Source organism: Rhinolophus sinicus, linkage group LG09, assembly GCF_036562045.2.
Source record: "Rhinolophus sinicus isolate RSC01 linkage group LG09, ASM3656204v1, whole genome shotgun sequence".
Classification (NCBI taxonomy): domain Eukaryota; kingdom Metazoa; phylum Chordata; class Mammalia; order Chiroptera; family Rhinolophidae; genus Rhinolophus; species Rhinolophus sinicus.
The window spans coordinates 98882756-98905013 of NC_133758.1; the positions used below are offsets into that span (position 1 = coordinate 98882756).

The window sequence follows — 22258 nt, forward strand, 5'->3', positions numbered from 1 at the left end:
ATTGTATTACAAAAATTTGACTCACTACTTAAGGTTCTGGCGGTACTGAAAACATTAAGCTTTTCAATATTTAAAAGTGGGCCACATTTTTAGCTATGTGTGTGCTTCTATGTCAGTAATTCAGGCTGGTCAGGAGGAAATACAAGATTGATCACCAACACAAGTTGCATGTGGAGGATAACAATTGCCCCAATTTTATTTTAATTAAAGCAACTTGCAGTAGTTACTGTTTCTCCTTCATAATCACTAGCAGTCATCATATTTTCTTAATACTTGCCTGTGCTTGGTTCTATCTGAAAGCCCTTAAATATGGCTGTGTCCTCACACTCTATGTACAATATACTATGATGCTAGATGCAACTCCCAGTTTACAGATTTTATTGAGTCCCAACCCTGCTGAGAATCTTTCATTGACTGACCTTGTGCTCCAAGTACTGTCCAGTTTCCATAAGAGCCCACACTCTTGGCCCATCCTGCAGGCTCTCAGGGGATCCCCCTGATCTCTGCTTGTTGCAACCCAGTCCTTCCTTTGAGCCTCAGATTCCGTGTTACCCCTTGAATGGATCATATCAGTTATAGAGACTTTGGAGAGCATCCGATCTTTTTTTGGTTTTCAATGAAAATCAATTTTTATCAAATGAAAGCTTATATGGAACCCCAAATATAAAGCAGGTAACAGCAGGTGTAGTGTAGTCACAGCAAGTTGAGGGGCCTGAGCCCACTTTCTGTGGCTTCCCACCCACAGTCGCTGAAGGGACTTCATGCGATATTTAGGTTCCATGGGCTCAATTGGGAATGCAAAGGGAGACTCAGTACAGATGAAGGTGCAGAGTTTTGATGAGATAAAGCGTGAAAGAACAAGATGAAGGACAAATAGGTTGAGGCCCAAGTCCCTTGGTTCTTGGCCTGGTTCTGTGCTCCTATCATGATACCATGTTGCCTCCCAAGCATTTTAATTCCATGACATACAGACCTCCTGACGGAAGTTAACACATTCTGTCCTGTAGCATAGTTATTCTGTGTGCCTTTCATTCACTCTGACAGGTTATAAAACAATTTAAGCCAAAGAATGTTTTATCTTTGTAACATTGCTGCACCGCACAGATACAATTTATATTTAGCACAGTTCAGGCTTCAAAATTGGCAGTTACTGAATCAAATATTTATCGAGGGTTACAAAATAGTCTTTAGAACCTTTGATTTTTGCTCTTGAGCAACAGGAGGAGAGGCCCTTCACTGTGGGTGGTTTTGTATGACAAAACAATTTCAGTGTCCCAGGAGATGACCCAGAGAAACAATGTTTTGTTTGTCTGGACACAAGGAATGCTTTTCAACAGCAATTATGCACAATGGCTCTCCAAAGAAAATAACTTCCTGTTGTCTTATTTGCATTGTAGTCAGGGAGAGAACAGTTGAGTTGCTACCTGAACTATTTATTGCTGCTTTTGTCCTACATCAAGTAGGGATTAGCCTTCCCTTCCCTTTGTCTCTTCTTAGTTCAAAAATCCTAGTCATTTAAAATTAACCTAACCTAAGTGCTCAAACTCTCCATCAAGACCGAGCACACACAGAGCTTCCGGGGCTAGAGGAAAGTGGAAGATGAGATTGAGTCACATTTTAATTTCTGCCCTGCTGCGTTCAAAGCATCTTTTTTCACCTGCTAAACATGGCTCCGTTTCTAGTTGTTAGAGGTCAGCGAAGTCCTTTCCAGAGCACTTTAATTTTATTCCCTCAACAGCAAAACAGTTTGGAAATTTGTGTTTATTTTGAAAAGATTTTCATTTATTCTGAGATAAAATGTACACCAGAGGACAACTCTGGTTTATGCTTGGAAGATACGAATCCAAGGGTGCCAGGGGGTCATTCTGGACGTCAGTCTGGCTCTAAGCCTTTTAGTCACTTTAATGTTCTTTGACATCAACTCCTCTTATTGAAGAATGAGAAGATGCCATGGGTTAGTGTAAAGAGATTGTAATTATTTAATGCTATAAAGTTGGTTTGTTTTAGTCATTGAAGTAATTTCCCATTTGTACCTGTGTTTTTGTAGGAATTACCTGAAAGATGGGAAACTACCAAAAAGATTGCAGCAACTGTCAGACATGAAGTTTCACCTCTCCAAAATGCAGAAGTCAATCTTATAAGGAAAAAATGTATTTTGTTTGATGTAAGCTAGCAACCGAGTATTTTTTCTTTGTTTTGGTTTTTGTTTGTTTGTTTGTTTTTAAGAAAAGTTTTACAAGGATAATTGAAGCTATTTGAGATTCATTTTCTTTTCTTTTTTTTTTTTTTTCTCACCCTGATCAGGAGAAGCAGGCTGAGTTCAGAGAGAGATTCAGATTCTCTGCTCCTTTCAGTTTTAATGCAGAAAATCCATACACAGTGCTTGATAAGGTAATGCTGATCTCAGTTATCTTGTGTGTGTTACAATAGCTATATTAGAAAGTAAAATTTAGACACTGGAATACTGCTTTATTCCACCTTAGTTTTGCAATTCATTATAGGAGTTGAGATTTAACTATGTAAAATGCAGTTATAAACAATTTTCCCGAAATAAATTATATTGATTTAAATCATGTCTCCCAAAATCACTATCATTATCAATCATCCTAATGAAAGTAACATCTACTATTTTTTCAGCACTTACTACGTATATGTCAAGAGTTTTGCTAAGCATATTATTTACATCATTTTTTGCAGTTCTTGTAATATTGCTATGATGTAACTAATATTATGATTAGTGGATATTTGGGCCTGTCTATAATGTCCATAGACATTTGGTTCATGCCAAAGGGTACTTGAAATTTGGTCCTTTACAAAATGTGCATTGTTAATACAAAACTCACTCTTTTGCAAGATTTGAACCCCAATCCACCTATGTGACTCTATGTGCCATTACCAGGTAGGCTACAGACACGAGAAGGGTTATTACTGGCAATGTGGACACAACACAATTATTTAGTCTATCAATAAAACACGATAGTATTTTTAATATATTAATCCTGTAAAGGAAAAGTATAAATAAACATTATGAGCTCTCTGAACCCAGCGATATTTTCTAAGTGTGGATGTTTTTGACAGGATCAAATATCAAGGAACTTTTGGACAGAACCAAATGTCCTGCAAGGTCTATTATTCTCCTATTTTTAGGTAAAGAAACAATAATGTGTAATTAAGAAACTTGCTAGAAATTACACAGTTAGTAAGTGACAGAACTAGTATTAAAATTCTAGCTGTCTAATTTTTTTTTTTTTTTAAATATCAGGAATTTTGATCCATGTACTCTTTGTCAGTGATACTTTGCCAGTAACTTTTAATCATAGTTAAGGAAAGCCCGTAACTTATTCTTAACTCTGGATACAAATATTATTGAGTCATTCAATCCTAGTTTATGACGAACTGCTTTATTATGGCTGATTCTAAGAATGAATGTAATGGGCAAATAATTCAAAATGGCAATTCACATGAGGCTTGAAAAATATTTTACATTTTTATCAGAAAAATACCTTTTGTTTCTCTAGGAATTTTTGACCTAATAGCCAAAATGAGAAAATGACTTTGTGAAGTTTAGATTCAGGAGCTGGGAATCTTTCTGATTTCTTCATCTAGACTGCCATTCTGATTTTACTTCATGCTGGTGATATAGACTGGTGAAAAGCTTGCAGCTGACACAGCTTTTACTTCCCTTGACAAATTTTGGGTTGAATTTAGTTTTAACTGCTTTAAACACATTCAGAAAACACCATTCTGTAGCATAAGGTTTTCTCTTTCGCTTGGCTGAAGAAAAGTAGTTAATGTATTCACTGAAAAGGATTAGGTTAGAATATGCTACTAAGTTGCTTTTTTTTTTTAAGTGTATGTCTACATTTCAGGTGGTCTGAACAGATTGTGAATCGGGAGACATTTTTACTTGACTAACCCATGTGCTGTATGTAAACATTTACTACAGTTATCCTTTATTGAATCCTACCATTTGCATGCTATCCTGTAACAGCATATAGTTACATATTTAAAAGTCAGAGATATTTATCATTGTACCTACAGAATGTGTTAAGGGATATTTTGAATATAGTTGGGCTGGGTTACCTATATCTTGAAGTAATTTTCTTGTGTGTTTGCTCAGCATGCATATCTAATGATTATTTAACTGGATTCAACTACAGGCATGTATATGCTTTGTTCTGGGCTGGTTTGATAGATCATAATACACAAAGCACCTCACCCTGCAAGAGGGAAGCCACTGACCCTCCAGGTACAAGGGGAGTGGTATGGTGAATCTCTCCTGTTATAACTGGTCCCTTGGTAAAGTTATATTAAATGTATAGTTTCTTCATAGCCAAAGATACAGTATGCACTTGAATGAACATAACTGGGTATGTATTTCTAGGAATAATTTAATTAGTATAAGTAATAGGGAAATGATTAAAAATAAAAGGGCTGTGGGCTGTGGGAGTATGACAGACGAGACATTTTGAAAATCCCTCTTTTGTAAAACAGATGTTGAAACATGTTCACAAATATGCAATTTTAAATCTGTTGCTGAGTTCCCAAGAAGACAAGAGAAATCTCTAAAGGGCAGGGGAAAAAATAAGAGTGCTGAAACCAGGATGGAAAGCTCTTGAGAAGTTATATACCCTGAGTGAAAGAGTGGCTTGGGAAAAATCTGGAGCCTGCGAAGGGAGCCTCTGAGATTACCTGTCAGTCCTTGCTAAGGCTTAGACTAGGGCACATGTGTGCACATGAGTGACACACAGAGAGAGAGAGAGAGAGAGAGAGAGGAGAAAAAAATGGGGAAAGGATCCTCTGGAAATTTGTAAACATTGACCTGTTCTCATATGGGTTATGGTTCACTTTTATACTTCCCCTATGATTAAGGCATTTACAGGCTAGGAAATGAAAATGGTTGCAAGTAGCTCTTCTAAGCACCTAGTAGAAGCAAACCCAAATCTTCTCTGGAAAGAAAAAAAGTACTCTTATTCTAGTCTCCTCAGGGGTCCAACAAATTATGTTCAGTCAAATTTGAGTTTATAATAAAACAGTCAATAAACACACTATCGTGCATAAGAGCCAGCAGAAAGAGCAAACCTCAGACATAGACTCATATAAAACATCAGATATTAGAAGACATTTATTAAGGTAACAAAAGATAATATTGAAATAAAGCAAGTTCTCAGTTTTGAGACTGTCAGCAATGATCAGCTAAATTTAGAAATGGGGCAGGAACTTGTGAAAATGAAAAACAATTATTAAAAAAACTCAGCAGATGGGTTAGAGAGCTAGTTAAAGCTGAAAAGAGAATTGGTGAAATGCAAATGACATTGGAAGAAATCACTTAGAAGGCAGCACATAAGTGTAGGGAGATGGAAAATATAAAAGAGATTAAGAGACCCAGAGTAAGGAGTTAGAATAATGTGTACCTCTTCTGCTCAGACTTCCTGGAAGAGAGAATAAACAGAATATTAGACAGACAATAGTCAGAGATATAATCGCTGAGATTTTTCTAGGACTGGTCTAGGCATGAATGAATAGATTCAGGAAATTCACTGAATCCCAACCAGGATAAATGCAAAGTCGACATCTAGACACATCTCGGTGAACTACAGTATGCCAAAGGCAAAGAAAAGATCTCTAAAGCAACGGATAGAAAAGACAGACCACTTGTTAGAAAAGACAATATGGCTGCAAGCTATTTCTCATCAGCAACACTGGAAGCCAGAGATAGTGGATAATAGTTTCCAAATTGTATAAAATTATATTTGAATAACAAGAGCGAAATAAGGATATTTCATATAAACAAAAGCAATGTATTAACCACCACCCACAAATCATCACTGAAAAAACTTCTAGTGTGTGTCTTTCAAGATGAGAACTTAGCAAAGCCAAATCTGATTCTGAGAGAAGACTAATTATATTGACAAATATTTGATGGAATGAACAAGGGAAAAAAGAAAAGAGAAAAATGCATCGTCTTAGGAATAAATAGCGAATGGTAGGAAAGAAAGAGCAGATATTCAAAAGATCAGAGAATGGGGGCCGGCCCGGTGGCTCAGGCAGTTAGAGCTCCATGCTCCCAACTCCAAAAGCTGCCGGTTCCATTCCCACATGGGCCAGTGGGCTCTCAACCACAAGGTTGCCAGTTCAATCCCTTGAGTCCCGCAAGGGATGGTGGGCTGTGCCCCCTGCAACTAACAACAGCAACTAGACCTGGAGCTGAAATGCGCCCTCCACAACTAAGACTGAAAGGACAACAACTTGACTTGGGAAAAAAAAAAAAAAAATCAGAGAATGCAAGTAACAGGGAATTTGAAAATTTTAAATAAAATGGATACATTTCTAGAGTAATGTAATTTACCAAAACTGTCTCAAGAAATAGTAAACCCGAATAATCCTTTAACTATTAAAAATTAACCAGTAGGAAAAAGAAAAAGAAAAAATTTACCAGTAGTTTAAAAAAAAATGTTTCAACAGAACAAATAAAAGGTCCTAATGGCCTTACAGGTGAATTCCAAGAAGCTTTCAAAAAACATGTTCTTCGTATGATTCCAGAGACCAGAAGAAAAATAAACACTCAAAAATTACTCTGTGAAGCATGTTAATTTTCATAAAGGGACAGTATGAGAAAGGAAAAATTATACACCAGCCTTTTTTATGTACTTAGATGCAAACATACACAACAAACGTAAGAAAATTATACCAACTTATAAACAAGTTGGGTTCATCCCAGGAAAACAGGTTTGATTCAACATTAGGGGATTCATATAATTCATCACATTAACAAATGAAAAAGAAAATATCATATAATCATCTCAGGAAATTCCAAAGACTCTTTAGCAATCATTCAGTATTCATTCATGCTAGAAACTCTTGGAAGATTTTTTAAGTCATTAAAGCACAACAAAAACTCTGCATAAAATGTTTATTCCAGAGGAAGTGAACATTCCTAGTTGTAATGGTGAAATAGAGGAAAAGCCTAAATGGCCATCAGAAGTAGAATAAGTACTATACAACAGTAGAAATGAGTGAACTTCACATATGTCCTCATGAATAGATAGCTGTAGCTCAAAAATAAGTATTAATTAAAATGTCTTACTATATAGTATAAAACTATTAATATAAATTTCAAAAACATAGATGTTAACAGTTTAGCATTTAGCAGTACATACGTATGTAGTGAAAATATAAAAATCAGGGGAATATTAAATAAAAATTTGGTGATTAAATTTGTAGTGGGAAGAAGGGGGATAAAATTGAGAAGACCATTTAAAGTTATTAGTAACATATTTCCTAAGCTGGATGGTATGTATGCTCACACCCATAGCCTTTAGTGCATGTGAAATTTTTCATAATAAAACATTTGTAAAATTAAGAGAATGACAGTTATTGTTTATAAAGGTATAGCTTGTAAAAAGGAAGCCTATAACTTACATAATGAAAGGATATTACAGTGCTAATATTCTTTTTTACATAGTAGAAAATTAAAAGAGAATTGAAAGTTAAAACACAAAAAGAGTAAATATGGATATTTAAAGTTAAAATAAAGTCAAAAGAACCCAAGTAATATAATTGTTGGATATTGAGAGGAGGATGGGAGAAAACATAAAGTGGAAAAACAAAGTGAAGTCCTTTTTTTTGCAAAGTTGGTAACCTAGTGTAATGTCTAAACTTGATAAATCAAGGAGCAGTTTGTGCTCAGTCGTCAGAGTCAGTGGAAGAGCAGCCAGAAGAACTGGAGAGTGAACCTGGGTTTCCAGCTTTTCCTGTGTTACAAACTCTTCTGCACTTGGACTTTTACCACGTGAATACACCACCATGTTAATAAAAACTAAACTTTTAGAATTGGTTTATTAAGAAAGAGAAAAAGGAGTCACCATATATTTGCTGTAAAACATCAACTGTTCTATGTAGATGGGATGGTTGGTGTGCCTTGGTGAAGATAATGACGCAGGGCAATTTCTCATACTGTGCTGTGTGGTTTTAGCTCCAGTGTTTCATTTCACAAATTCTCTTCAGTTCATTTTGTGCTTTTGATAATCTCTAGGATATTTTTTTTAATCTAAAAGTTCTTTTTTTTTAAAGAAGTGATTTATTTTTTTTTCCATTCATAAAACTTGCAGTAAAATGAATTGCTTGATATCCATTACTTCATGTATATTAAGCACAGCAGTAAAACAAAAAAACCTATGTATTTAAACTTTTATTCGGTTTTTTTGGCTTTTGTAATTTTTTTTTTTTTTTTTTTGGATACTTGCCTAACACGCATGTGCTGTAAAGATAGTTAACAGGGAAACAGCTTAAGATGATGGCTAGCTTTGTTTAATGTCTTACGAAATTTTCATGAACAATCTAAGCATAATTGTTAAGAATTACATGTATTAAGTTCATGTAAGTGGAATAGAAGTGATTTCTTCGTTAAGTGGAAGCTTCTAGAGCCTCACGTTTTGGTGCCCAGCAAAGTCCCCAACTGTATAGTGAAAAGCAAGAGGAAAAATTGTAACCACAGCAACCTGATGCCACAGCAAATTTTGCTGAAATATGGATAGGAAGAATATTGATAACATTAATGTATTTATTAATAGTCTACTCTCACTTTTTAAGTAGCTGTAAGTTTGTTCATCTAAAGCCTTCTACATTTTGCCAGTAATCATACTGCAGATTTTTTTTTTTTTTTAAATCAAAGTTGTAAATGTTGACATAACCCGAGTTGTAAAACTATGTGGTTTCGCTGTCTCTGGCAGTTTGTTGGCTGTTAAGGGTGTTTACGTCCATGTGTGTGTTTTCTCCTTAGGCAAATCAAGAGCTTGAGGCATTAGAGGAAGAAATGTTGCACATGCAAGAATCTACTCAGCTTTTTGAAGTGGCTCTTCCAGAGTACAAACAAATGAAGCAATGTCGCAAAGAAATAAAATTGCTCAAGGGACTCTGGGATGTCATTATTTATGTTAGAGTAAGTCACTACCTTTCTTAAAGAATACTTTTTCCTTTTAGTAGTTCTTTTGTATAAATAAACACTTTTTAGCATTTCTATTGTTCTGTTTGAGTTTTATTTCTTGAAATATGTGGACATTAGATTTTCCCTCCAGAATGAGAGTTCATATATCTGTTAGTATAAGGTTCTTCACCGAAGAATCATTTGTTTTTGTTTTCAGTTCTGAATGAACTTGTGTATAATGAGTTAACGGCTTCAAATCCTTTTGGGGGGCTATGTAGACTATAAATAAAACTTAATACATAAATATATATTACACATGTGGTGACCTGTTCGTGCAGATTTCTGTGTACTTCCATGCTTGTATTTATGTGTTTGTGCATCTACCTATAGACAGACCTGACTAAACATAAAGTTAATTTGTATATGGTTAATTAAGTTTCAAACCTAAGTGTAACTTTAAGTTCTAGGGAGCTAGGCATTTTGCAACATGCATTATAGATAATTTTCTTTGAAGTTAGCTGAGAACCATATAGAAATATATGAGGAAAACAGAACATAGTCAAAAAGTTGAGTGTTTTGTTTATAATGGATGAAGATTGTCTTATGAAATCTTATGTTATATGTAGAATAATAAAAATCTGGTATATTTAATGGTCATATACTTATCCAATTCATTCAAAGTACTCAGGATTAAATAATAATGATGGTGTGTGTGTGGCATTGGTCACTGCTAATATAACATAATGTTTTAGCCTTAAGTTTCACATGTTCTGACAACGTTTTTGTTTTGGTGATGGGGAAGTTTTGATAAGTGCAGTTAATATTTAAGTAATTGACTTTCCACTGGATAATAGAACCACTGTGTATCATCAGTTTGTATATTTTGCTGTGGAGACTTGCTTTCACCAAATGTTGTTGACACTTTTATCTGCTTGTGCGTTTTCAGAGAAGCATTGATAATTGGACTAACACCCAGTGGAGACAGATTAATGTAGACCAGATGGATGTAGAACTCAGAAGGTTTGCCAAGGCAAGTTCCATAACTGTCTATTACAACAATTTATCTTTCTCAGCACCACCTCCTTCCATCTCCTCTAACCTAGTGGTATCTGGTGTGGGGCTGTATGTCCTGGTTTCCTTCACACAGGATGATATGAGAGTATTTTTTTTCTTTCTCACTCTCAGCCAGTTGCGCTTTTAATCAAACCTGCTTTTCTGTGAATGAGTGGATAAAAGCATATTATGGCTAGTGAATTTATGAGTAGTCATGAGCTTCCTAAAGCTGTCTGGGATGGAGGGTATTAAGATTAAAAGTACCAGGGCTGAGAGGTAAGGCTTCTGAAAGCTTTTGAATTCTTTCCTTAGCAACTGTAAGCATTTTGTACCTTAAAAGATACGTTTTGGTTCTAGAATTTGGGGCAAGTACTTGGAGTATGCGCCTTGAGGATTTATATGGAATACCATGATCTTTGTTCATATTACTGATTATTCCAGTATCCCAGGAACTCAATATATACGAACTGAGCTTATCTGAATTTGGGGCTTTGGTATCTAGTCCCCATAGCCATACCTCTGAAGAGAGCAGAACCTCTTTAGATAAAGCCAAAATGCATAGCAGGGAAAGGCAGTTTACAAGCGGTAGGGCTTTTGCTTTCTTCTCACCTCCGGACTCTTCCCAGTTTGTTCTCCCATATTATCCTTGTCCCATGGACCCTAACTGAAATGTCCCATCATGCTTTGAGTGTCATGGGTCCCTATATCATTATTGTGCTCACTCCCTACTTGTCTCCTCTACCATTTGATCGTCTCACTTCTGAGTGACAGTTTAACTCCCACTCTCAGCTGAAGCTCTTTTATTATTATTTTTTTAAACAAGAGGCATTGTCCTTCTCTTTGGGCTGAGATTATTGTTTTATTATGGGTTTTCTCACTCACAATTATTCATGTTGCATGGGCTGCGACAACAGCTTAGTCAAGGGCCCTGTTCGACATACCTTGAAGTCATGAACTCTTTAAGTCCCCAGGAACAAATCCTCAAAGGGAACCAGCATTTCAAGGCTACCATTGAAACAAGTCAGGTCTTCAGAGGAAGATCTTAGTAACCCAGATAACAATCTCAGTTTTCTGCTTATTTATGTTTCTAGAGGAAACACTCTTCATTGAATATGTCCTATAAACTCTGTTACTTCCCTACATTCAGTGTCCCATGGATTTCTTCGTGGGACATTCAGTTAGAACCTGTGAATAAGAAACCAGTGTGTCCCAGTGGCTTGTACATAGTAGACTCATATATGAGGGAGTGGATTCTTTTTAGTTCTTAACCTTGGGGTTTCAGTGTTTTTACTCTCTTTCCTAATCCAGGGAAGTGTATATTTATTCTTTCAAAGGAGGCAAATTATGAAATGTGTCATTATATATGGGGACCTGTTTTGTGTGTGTGTGTGTGTGTGTGTGTGTGTGTGTGTGTGTGTGTGTATTTTTTACTCTAGGAAATCTGGTCACTAGACAAGGAAGTGCGTGCCTGGGATGCTTATGCAGGCTTGGAAGGCACTGTGAAGGACATGACGACCTCCCTGAGAGCTGTCACGGAGTTACAGAGCCCTGCCCTCAGAGACAGACATTGGCACCAGCTGATGAAGACCACTGGGGTCAGTTTGCTGAGTCTCATTAATTGAATATTTTTGTGACTGTGAAGTGTTGCTCTTTGGTTTACATTATTCATCTGGGAGGAAGTAGGATTTGTGAGAAGTTCTCTGGTCACTTGGGAGAGGTGAAGCTCCTGAGACAGGACCAATAGACTCGACGTGCAAGTATCCTAGCTTTACCTCCTGGTATGGACTAAATTTGTCCTCCAAAAAGTCATGTGTTGAAGCCTCAGTCCCCAGTGTGATGGTATTTGGAAGTGGAGCCTTTGGGAAATAATTAGGTCATGAAAGTGGAACCCTCATAAACAGGATGAGTGCCTTTATAAAGGGGTGAGAAGACCAGAGCTATCTACTCTCTGCCATGTTGAGGGTACAAGAGGACAAACTTATGAAAACTCAGAAGAGGGTCCTCACCAAGAACTTCACTGTGCTGGCACCTTGATCTTGGACTTCCAGCCTCTAGAACAGGGAGAAATAAGTGTTTGTTGTTTATACCACTCAGTCCGTGGTATTCTGTTATTGCAACCTGAACTAAGACACCTCCCTTTTATCTCTTACTGGCTATGTGACTGCAAACAAGACACGTGACCTCTCTATTTTGAGTTTTGTTTTTCATTAATAAAATGAGAGGGATGGTCTCTGCTCTCATACATCAGAGGATCTTGGAAGGGTCAACTGAGATCATGTGAACCCATTTTATAGAGCATGACGTGGCTGCAATGACTCTTCCTTGTTTCAGAGAGCATCAGAAGGCATAGAAATGAATTCAGGGGGAGAGGTATTTATGAAATGGTGATATCCCCCCAATTCATTTAATAATGGTATCTTTTTTGATGGTTTTGATTTTATTACAACATACAAAATGGTGTTTCGTATATCTAGGCCACTTGAGGTTATATTTTCTTGTCTTTCTGCTTCTATTTAAGAGCAAATATACCAACCTTACACATTATTTTTCAGAGAAGGTGACCTTTATCAGTTTAACATATATAGAAGGCAGCGTGGTATGTGTGTTTTCTCCTCAGCCAACTCTAGAGCCTGAGGCACTCGCTGTGAAGAAAGGCTCTCCGGATTTGAAGACAGAGTTTGCAGAGTGGGGAAACTGAGGGAAGGGGCAGCTTGGTGACGTGGAGATGGCCTAGGCTTCACTGTCCCAACTCTAGCACTTAGTAACTCTGATTGGCAACTTACCTTTTCTCCGTACCTCAGTTCCCCCTTCTGTGAAATGCAAAACTGCTGTAATGCTTCCCATGCAGAATTGGTGGACAAATTGGACATGAAATTGTATCTATGGACCTAGTGTGTAGAAAGTGCTCAATGAATGGTCCCTGAAACTATTACTATCATGATACTTTCCACAGAGTCTTTCAGGTATTGGGTATTTAGACTTTATAATTAATTTATTCATTTATTCATTCAGAAAGTCTTTGCATCTCCCAATATGTAATAGACTGAGTGCCTTGCTCCTCTCCCCGTCCTCACATTTCCTCCAGTGAGATTTCTTCTCACCACCGCCTGTATTATGGCTTTCCATAAGCTAGAAAAAGGTACTTTCTCCGGGGGACAATTTAGAAAAAGCACCTTCCTCAAGGCTGTCCCGAGGCATCAGAGCAGTGGTTAGAGTCAACCTGCATTTGTCACCTGGGCTGGGTGTTCGTGTTCGGTGCACAAGCCATCTGACTCATCAGGGTGATCCCATTCTCTATCCCTACTCATTCTTACTCTAACACAGACCTGGCTCGCTGGCCCCCATCAGCTGTGGAGAGAGGTCAAAAGTGATGTATAGGTAGGTGATCTACTCATTTGGTTTGCCCAGAATTTTCCAGGTTTCAGCACTGGAAGTCCCACATCCTGGGAACACCCTCAGACCTGGGCAAACAGGGATGTTTAGTCCCCCTATGCAAAGATGTGGATAGTTGTCAGGAGTGTTACAGTGTGGGGAGAGCCAGAGAGGACTGCAGCACCCAAGGAGCAGGGTCTGGATATTCTTAGCAGGAGCAGGAAAGAAATAACCTTCCTGCAATCATGGGGCTGGATCAGCTCTTCATTTGCAAGGGACATGGATGACTCTGGACATTTAGAAAGAGCTGAGACCTTCTTAGCAAATACTGGGTGAGTGGGGCAAGTCAACAAGAAGAAATCAATGTGAATTATTTTCTCACATGATAAATATGATTGATGACACTGGGAGTGAAAGTATTTTCTTTTTAACCAAGGAACTGAGATTAAATTAGTGATAAAACTAGGTTAAATCATGGAAGCAACTGGGAATTATGTTCAGTGAACAGAGTACTGAAGGAAGAAAAGACAAATGAGCTAGTACCTGATTCCTGGGATTTCAACCAAATTATAATAAATGAACATCGTGAGTCTCTTTAAAAATGGGTTTTGTGGACAAAGGAGATAAGAAATGAACTGACAAGGGGAGGAAATGAAACAAAAGAAAGTGGTGTAGTGTGAATGTGGCCTAAACCTTGGCCATAGCTTCTGGTGGGTGATGTAACTCCCAGTAACTGGGAGTTAGAAAGCAACGTGTTTGACTATCCACACTTTTTTGCTGAACCAGAGACGTGCTCAGCAGCTGACTTGAGTATATATAGCTATGATTCATTCCTCTGGCCATTAGGTTAAAGGAACCATTACTATATGTGGAATATAAATTCTGCCCCTTTTTTTCTTCCTAATATCAGGTCGAGTTTTCAATAAGCGAAGCCACCACTTTGGCAGATTTGTTAGCCTTGCGGTTACACCAAGTGGAAGATGATGTCCGAAGCATCGTGGACAAAGCAGCCAAAGAACTGGGGACCGAAAAGGTAGTGTTCATGGTGCTGTTGCTTTTCACATTGGGCTCATTCTGGGTATTAGTACACAAGCAGATACAGGGAGAAGTCCCCAGGCCACGGTTGTGTGGGGACCTGGGTGCTAGCCTGTTCTCTGTGCTCATTCGCACTGGGACTTGGGCAGGAAATGGATTCTTCTAAGCCACAGGGAATGTGGGAAATGAGGTTTGGCCCAGTGTTAATGCTAATAGCAGAAAACACTTATCATTTACTTTGTAGCAAGTACTGCTCTCAGTGCTTGGTTTATATTAATTCACTTAATTAATGAAGGTAGGGAGGTAGTGTTATTGCCCCTATTTTACAGATGAGAAAACTGAGGTAGAGAGTGGGGTAATTAACTTACCCAGGTTCACGTAGGGGAACTGGGATTCACACTCAGGCTCTCGGAGCACCACCTGTCTCTTGCTACTAATTTATAAATAATATCTATCTAACCTTTAGATAACCTTTTGAGTCCCTTCCTGCTCTAGCATTCTGATTCAACAAAGGATGTGAAAGTCAGATCCAACAGACATTTGATATTGGTGTGGTGCTTGTTCCTTTTGTGTGATGCAATTCATTCTCTAAACTGATGCAATTCATTCTCTAAACCTCATTACCATGAATTATTTGGAAGAAAAAATGATGGACAATGTTATTTGATATCTTTTTTTTTTTTTTTTAAATTGTAAATTGGAAAAAAACTTCCAGACGCTAGTCTAGCTGTTGGTCCTAAATTAAACTTTTGTGGACATAACTTAACAGTGTTTATGTCTAGGTTATTACTGAAATCAGTCAGACCTGGGCGACCATGGAGTTTTCTTATGAAGTTCACTATCGGACAGGCGTTCCATTACTAAAGTCTGATGAACAACTTTTTGAAACTCTAGAGCACAACCAAGTAAGATGGCTATTTTTATTACAGATTTTTTTCCTTTGAAATTACGATTTTAGACTTTACCCAAATTCCAATACTCAATATTTATTTATTCATTCATTGGGCATCTACTTGTATCAAGCTCCGAGCACGGTACCATTTGGGGTCAAAAGGTATGAACACTTGTTCTCAAGGAACTTGCGCTTGAGTAGAGAGACAGAGGGTTCCAAGGGGTCTAAGAAGAAAAAGGCTCTGGGATGCGGAGGGTGAAAGACTCAGGGAGGACCTGGTAAGGCGGTGATACTTGTGCTGAACTGGGAAGGTTGGGCTGGTATTCAACAAAGAATGGCGATCAGAAAAGGGTGTTACAGGCAATGGAGACAATGTTAGTAGCATCTTGGAATGACAGAAAGTCCAAAGGTAATTTTAAGACTTCGGTTTCTTTAGAATGTGATGTTTTTTATGGGAGTAATAAAAAATAAGGCTGGAGACACAGGCCAGAGCACATAATACATATGGTCTTGAATTCTAAGGTTGAGTTAGCATCTCTTTGGACGTGAACGATAGGAAAGGTAAAAGAGACAAACTCTTCAGAGCACAAAATAACAGTAGTGTTATTATTATTATTATTATTATTATGAGACTTAAGTCACTTAGGAAAAGAATCTGATCTAGAGAGATGATGCTCTGTTATTTTTGGTGTATTTAGAGTGAGGGACATTTATGTAAAGGTGGAAAGTCAGACACAGAGCTCAGCATGGAGGTTCGGTGTAGAACCGTAGGTTGGAAAGTCATTGTTGATATCTTAAGAATGGATAAGCCAGATAATGAAAGGTAAAGAAGATAAGCAGTGGAGACTAGAGCTTCAGAAAAGTCTACATTTGGTGAACAAGAGGAGGAGATATTAAAGGAGGAAGAGAGAGAGTGGTCCGAGAAATAGTAGAAAAAGGGTACTGCAATATAATGGAAACCACAGGGTAAGTTTTTCTCCCAAAGAAGAATTAAACGTCATGGAAATAACCTTAGTGTCCATTGACAGATGAATGGATAAAGATAATGTGTGTGTGTGTGTGTGTGTGTGTGTGTGTGTGTGTGTAAAATGGAATATGATTCAGCCATAAAAAAGGGCATTGAGCCTTTTGTGACAACATGGATAGATAGACCTTGAGGGTATTATGTTAAGTGAAATAAGTCAGAGAAAAACCAATACTGTATGTTCTCTCTTATATGTAGAATCTAAAAAAAGCTGAACTCAAAGAAACAGAATAGAATGGTGGTTGCCAGGGGCTGGGGAGTGGGGAGAAATGGGGAGATGTTGGTCAAAGGTGTAAGATGATTAAGTTCTGGGGATCTCACGTACAGTATGGTGACTATAGTTAATCACGCTGTATTGTGTATTTGAAAATTCCGAAGAGACTAGATTTTAATTTAAATGTTATCACCACAAAAAGGTAATTATGTGGGGGTTAGAGGTGTTAACTAACCTTAGTATGATAACCATTTCACAATAGCTACATGTATTAAATCATTGCATTGCACACCTTAAACTTGCACAGTGTCATATGTCAATAATATCTCAGAAAAGCTGAGGGTAAAACGAAGAGTGAAATGTATTCAATACTTAGAGGTGCAGGAGAATGAGAAGAGGCCATTCTGCTCAACGACTTGCTGAGATTTCAGTGTCAGCGAATGGTGAGAAGTGTTTGCTGGGCTGCATGCGATTAAAGTAAGCCTTGGAGTTCAGAAAGCTGCAAAGTTCGGTAGTAAACGAAAAGGGGAGGAAAATGGAAGCTTGAGGGCTTAGCAAGCTGGAGGAAAGTTTGTTTTATCTTTAATACTGGAAAAAAAAGAAAAGAAAAAGGACCCAGGGCCTTGGAATACTTAATAGACAGGGACCAGGAAGAGAGTGAGAGGAAGAAGAATAATGTTAAATTATTTAAAGCTGCACGCTGGTGCACAATCCCTTTTTCTGCCTACATGGAGATACATGGTTGTCTTATAGAAGATATATTAAATGCAGTTGCTTATATTTATCTTTTTAAAAATTATATTAACTTTTGGAAAAACAGTTAATATGATTTTTTTAAAGTCATTAATTCACTCGTTTAGCAAATACTTATTGAATGCCTGTTCCACGTACTGCATGATAAGTCCTAGGAGTCCAGCAATAAAAAAGAATGGGTATGGCTTCTCTCTCGTGGTACTTACAGTCTACCAATTTAGCTGTTATTTAAAATTCTTTGCCTTTCTTTTAGGTTCAGTTGCAGACTCTGCTTCAAAGCAAGTATGTGGAATACTTCATTGAACAAGTCTTAAGCTGGCAAAATAAATTAAACATAGCAGACGCAGTCATCTTTACTTGGATAGAAGTCCAGCGAACTTGGTCTCACCTGGAAAGCATCTTTGTCTGTTCAGAAGATATTCGAATTCAGCTGGTGAAAGATGCTAGAAGATTCGATGGAGTAGATGCTGAATTTAAGGTCAGTAGAAGACAGACTGTTTTCTATCCTAGCAAAGTTTTCCAAACAATATGAAAATCTTGTAAAGAAACATGATTTGGGGGTATTGTGTTTATAAAAGTAAATATTTGCTTGCATTTTAGAAAACAGGTCTCAGAACTTTTCTGTGAAGCGTCAGCTAGTAAATATCTTAGGCTTTGCGGTTTTATGTGGTCTCTGTCACAAGTACTCAATGCCGCCATTGTAGTGGAAAAGAAAACAGATCTGACATCAACAAGTGGGTGTGGTTATGCTTCAAAAATACTTCATTAATAGACACTGAAATTTGAATTTCATATTTTCATGTGTCACAAAATGTTAGGCTTCTGTTGATTTTTTTCTCAACCATTTAAATGTAGAAATCATTTTTAACTTTAGACCATACGAAAACAGGCAGCAGGCCAGCTGTTTCCCATAGGCCATAGATTGCCTACCCCGGCATGAAGGCACGGTAAATAGATTCATCTTCATTAAGTAGACCACCGAGTAGGGGAAGCCAGTATCAATGCAATACTCCAGTTATTCGTTTGTTTCCTAAGAGCCACAGAGAACACATGGAGATGTGCGTATAATAATGATAAATGATTTGAGAAGCTTTCAGGAAAAAATAATGGCTATACTTTTTATATGGAAATAGGGATTAAATATTTTCCTCTAGCTAAAGCAGAACACTCAGAGGAATTCTATTTTGTTTAATTTTTAAAGAGGAAAGAATAGCTAGATCGTTTAGTATTCATCTCATTGTCACATTTGAATGTATTCTTTAAGATCCTGGGTTCCCTCTCTTTATTCTTTTGATTTGTTTGGTTTGAAGAGAGAAATTCTGTGTGAAGCCAAAATGGTGGTAACATCCATTGAATGTATTTGGATAAAAATTGTGTGATTTTACTTTGATTTTGATATTTATCTAAAAGTGTAAACGCAAAAATGAACAGAGATGGTGTTAGAAGTCTCTAACCTTGCTTTCTCATTGTTTGTTCTTCACTTTTTAATGTGAATTTTTGAATGTTCTTCATTCCCAAAATGGATGAAAAACTTTAAAAAGTAATTTCTAATATCAATGGCTCCATGTTGTGCTTTCACACAGGAGCTAATGTTCAAGACAGCTAAAATAAAAAATGTTTTAGAAGCCATATGCAGACCTAATCTCTGTGAAAAACTTAAAGATTTGCAGTACAGGTAAGAATAAAACTATAAAATTAATCAATTTATTATAACTTTATGAGATTTCTTTCAAGTACCTACTAGTATTTAACATCATGTTATTGTGGGCACAACCTCTACTAAATTATTTTATAATTTTGTTTATAGTTATCTAGTTGCTTTGTTTATGTTAGGTGGGACATATGTTTTGTGAGTTAATGTAAAGAAATAGAAATATACTTCTGTTTTCTAAAAGGACTCTCATAATAATAAAATTAGAATATCTTGTTATTAAGAGAATAAGCATGGTTGATTGGTCAAGTCTTTTATTGAGCTGTCCTGCAAACATTTATTAAGTGTCTACTATGTGTCAGGAACTGGGATTGCAGTCAGTTACCTTAAGTCCTTTATTTTGTATATAGTTTAATTATATTAGAAATTATCCTTGGAGAACATGTTAGTACTTTTGAAATCCTTGTCCTAAGGGCCATTTGTAATTTTCACATGTAATTCTACAACTGCTAGTGGTCGTAATATTCTGGCTTTTGATGAAAAATGAGCAGATCAACTACTAAAAAGAAGAGGTTTGTACAGAATTGTGATCACTTTTTACTGGAAGGTAGATAAAAATATATATTACACAAACAAAATTATTTCATAATCTGGAATCTTTTTTCAAAGATAAAGTTGGCCACAATTTTAAAAGGGTGGATTTCTGCAGAAGTGAATTCTTTCTGTTTAATCAGTGATCTTGGAGGGTTGACGGCTTGGGCTCTGGGTCATCTCTGCCCTGCTGAGAACAATAAAGTGGAAACGATGATCTGATGGCTCCTCTGAACACCAGAGAAAGTTGAAGCCACTTGTGTTTTGTATACATTCAGTGGAAAAAGGAAGACCTTAAACCAATTACACCTTAACTAAAGCATTTTGTGCTCAGGTTGAGTGATACCAAATGTAGTCTTCTTGCTGATTAGGAGTGTCATTCAGAAAATGATGAATGACATCAACTGAAGTCTGATCTAAATTTAGCCTCAACTGATGGTGTGTGTGTGTGTGTGTGTGTGTCTGTCTGTCTGTCTCCTCCTCCTGGGCATGACTTACATATTAGTCATATTAGTCACAGGCAAGAACATGGTGTCAAAGAGAAGGAGGTAAGCTACCTGGTAAACAGTGAGCTTATTATGCTGAAGGGACAGATAAGAGAAGCTGGGTTTTGTTTTGTTGACTTTTTCCTAACTGAATGGGCAAGATAAGCTTAAAACGACTTTTCATTCACACAGGCTTTCTCTTTGTGAAAAAGCTCTCGCGGAGTACCTGGAAACCAAGCGTGTGGCTTTTCCACGCTTCTATTTCATCTCTTCCGCAGACTTACTTGACATTCTCTCCAAGGGAGGTCAGCCTAAACAGGTAATATTTTTTGTGTGTGAAAGTTTCATATTATACTGTGTTACCTAAGGAATGTCATGGTTTCACGATCATTGTCAAATGCCACCTACCACGTTACACGTGCCGGGAGCTAGACTACCTGCAATAAAAATTCTTAATACAGCTACCGAGGGATGCCAGAGGCAGTGCGAAAGGAGCTAGGAGATGTAACTGCGTGGTCCTCCGTAAAGGGAAAGGGTATCAAATGTACAAGTCTGAGGGCCCTGCAAGAAGTTAATGAAAGATACACTGGCTCCAAATCCCCCCGAATTCTGGGACAAGGGCTGGACAGTCTACTGCCTGGTTAGCGGCTTTTCTAGGGGCAAACGGGTCACTTGGAACAAGATCACGGTATCTTCTTACTAGTCCCTTGACTCCAACGTACAATTATTAAGTTGGATTAGTCTTTAGTGCTATCACAGGTGGACTGGGATAACTTCAGTCTCGTCCTCTACCTTACCCTCTAATTGTCCCCTACCTATACAAAAATAACATACCACCCATGACAATATTTCAAGCAAATAAAAGCAGCTGTTATCTTTTGTAATCTGAGGACTCAGGTCAAAGATCAACTTTGCACAAATCCCAAAGCACTTCTTCCTTTAAACATCGAGAGGATGTTGCCTTTCACTTACAGCTATTCAATTGTTCACATCCATTTAGATCTTGCAGTTTTGACAGTTGATATAGTCGGTTATTCCTAGAGTTGACTATATATCACAGATGATTCTGAAGCCGAAGGTTGTGCTTTGTCATTGTGGATTTGTCTCCATGCTCTTTTTCTAGTTATTTTTTATGCCATTTTCTTTGGAATAGGTGTCTCTTCACATTACAGTTTCCTGAATTCTGCTGTTCTTTGGACACGGTCTTTATCTTGGTTATTTCTCTCTCATTCATATTTACTCTCTGAACCTAAATTCAGCTTGGATGGCTGTTCTTGATAATACAGGTGAAGTCTTGCTGTTAATAACAGAGTTGTTAGTCAACTTGGGCAACATTTTCAGGGTTGCCCCTCAGGTACTATTTAGTATTTCCATGCTAACTCCCAGATGGCTTTGTAAATAAAATTCCTCTGATGAGATTGACTGGGAAACCAGTATAGCTACCCCTCTTTTATGTAGCACACAACTGGATGTTTTGGGTGGGTGTTTTACTAGTTACAAGCATAGCAGTCATAACCACACTTGTGCTTCAGTTATCTCCTGGGAATAGCCTCATGACCAGCAGCTGGACCCTGTGCCAGGGGTGGTTATCTGACTAGAGGGTGTCACATTCTATTCTAGGTACATGTTCTTGAAGGCTTTCAAATCCGAAATACTTACAATTCTAAACTTTAAGTATATACGTGAAAAGAGGGATGCATAAATCTGTATCTAGAACAACATTCTTTTTCTTTTAATTATATTCTTTAAACACATTAAACACTTATGTGACTGGTATATTGAACAGTATTAATAACAGAGATTACAGACATCACACAGCTTTATTTTTCTACAATTATTAATCCCAAACGTACCCTGCTGAATTCTTTACACTGAGTAGCAGACCCTTTTATAACATCGTGGGTAGGTATTGCATCACCCTGGTCCCTTTTCCTGATTAAAAAAACAAATAAGCCCTTTTCAAAAAACAAATTAAAAAATTAATAAAAAATAAGTAAGCCAAAAACAACTCAACAAGGTCTAGTTGAAAGTCCCAATCGCCTCTGTGTGAAGGCCAAGCTTTCACATAATAAACTTGGAGTTGGAGGGAGAGATCGATCCCCCAATTCTGCTTCCCTACGCATTTATCCTGGAGAGGGGCTAAGGGTGTGACCTGTCATTGCCCTTTCTTAATGCTTGCTCCTGTCCTCTGGCCAGCAGTGACTTATTCCTGTTTGTCGGTTCTCAGCAGCGAGAACCCACATGGTGGCTCTCTCGTGGAAC

At 37.4% G+C, this 22258-nt stretch overlaps 1 protein-coding gene across 2 annotated transcripts in view; it reads left to right on the top strand.

Annotated features, from left to right (window-relative positions):
- The window catches only part of DNAH11 (dynein axonemal heavy chain 11), a 291367-nt gene that overhangs the window by 58651 nt on the left and 210458 nt on the right, over nucleotides 1-22258 (top strand). For both annotated transcript variants that reach the window (XM_074340834.1, XM_074340835.1), the window contains exons 19-28: nucleotides 2048-2164; nucleotides 2305-2391; nucleotides 8783-8941; nucleotides 9873-9956; nucleotides 11416-11574; nucleotides 14262-14384; nucleotides 15169-15291; nucleotides 17523-17747; nucleotides 18853-18944; nucleotides 20189-20315. In XM_074340834.1, the coding sequence (XP_074196935.1) occupies nucleotides 2048-2164; nucleotides 2305-2391; nucleotides 8783-8941; nucleotides 9873-9956; nucleotides 11416-11574; nucleotides 14262-14384; nucleotides 15169-15291; nucleotides 17523-17747; nucleotides 18853-18944; nucleotides 20189-20315 (1296 nt within the window). The remainder of the gene's footprint in view (nucleotides 1-2047; nucleotides 2165-2304; nucleotides 2392-8782; nucleotides 8942-9872; nucleotides 9957-11415; nucleotides 11575-14261; nucleotides 14385-15168; nucleotides 15292-17522; nucleotides 17748-18852; nucleotides 18945-20188; nucleotides 20316-22258) is intronic.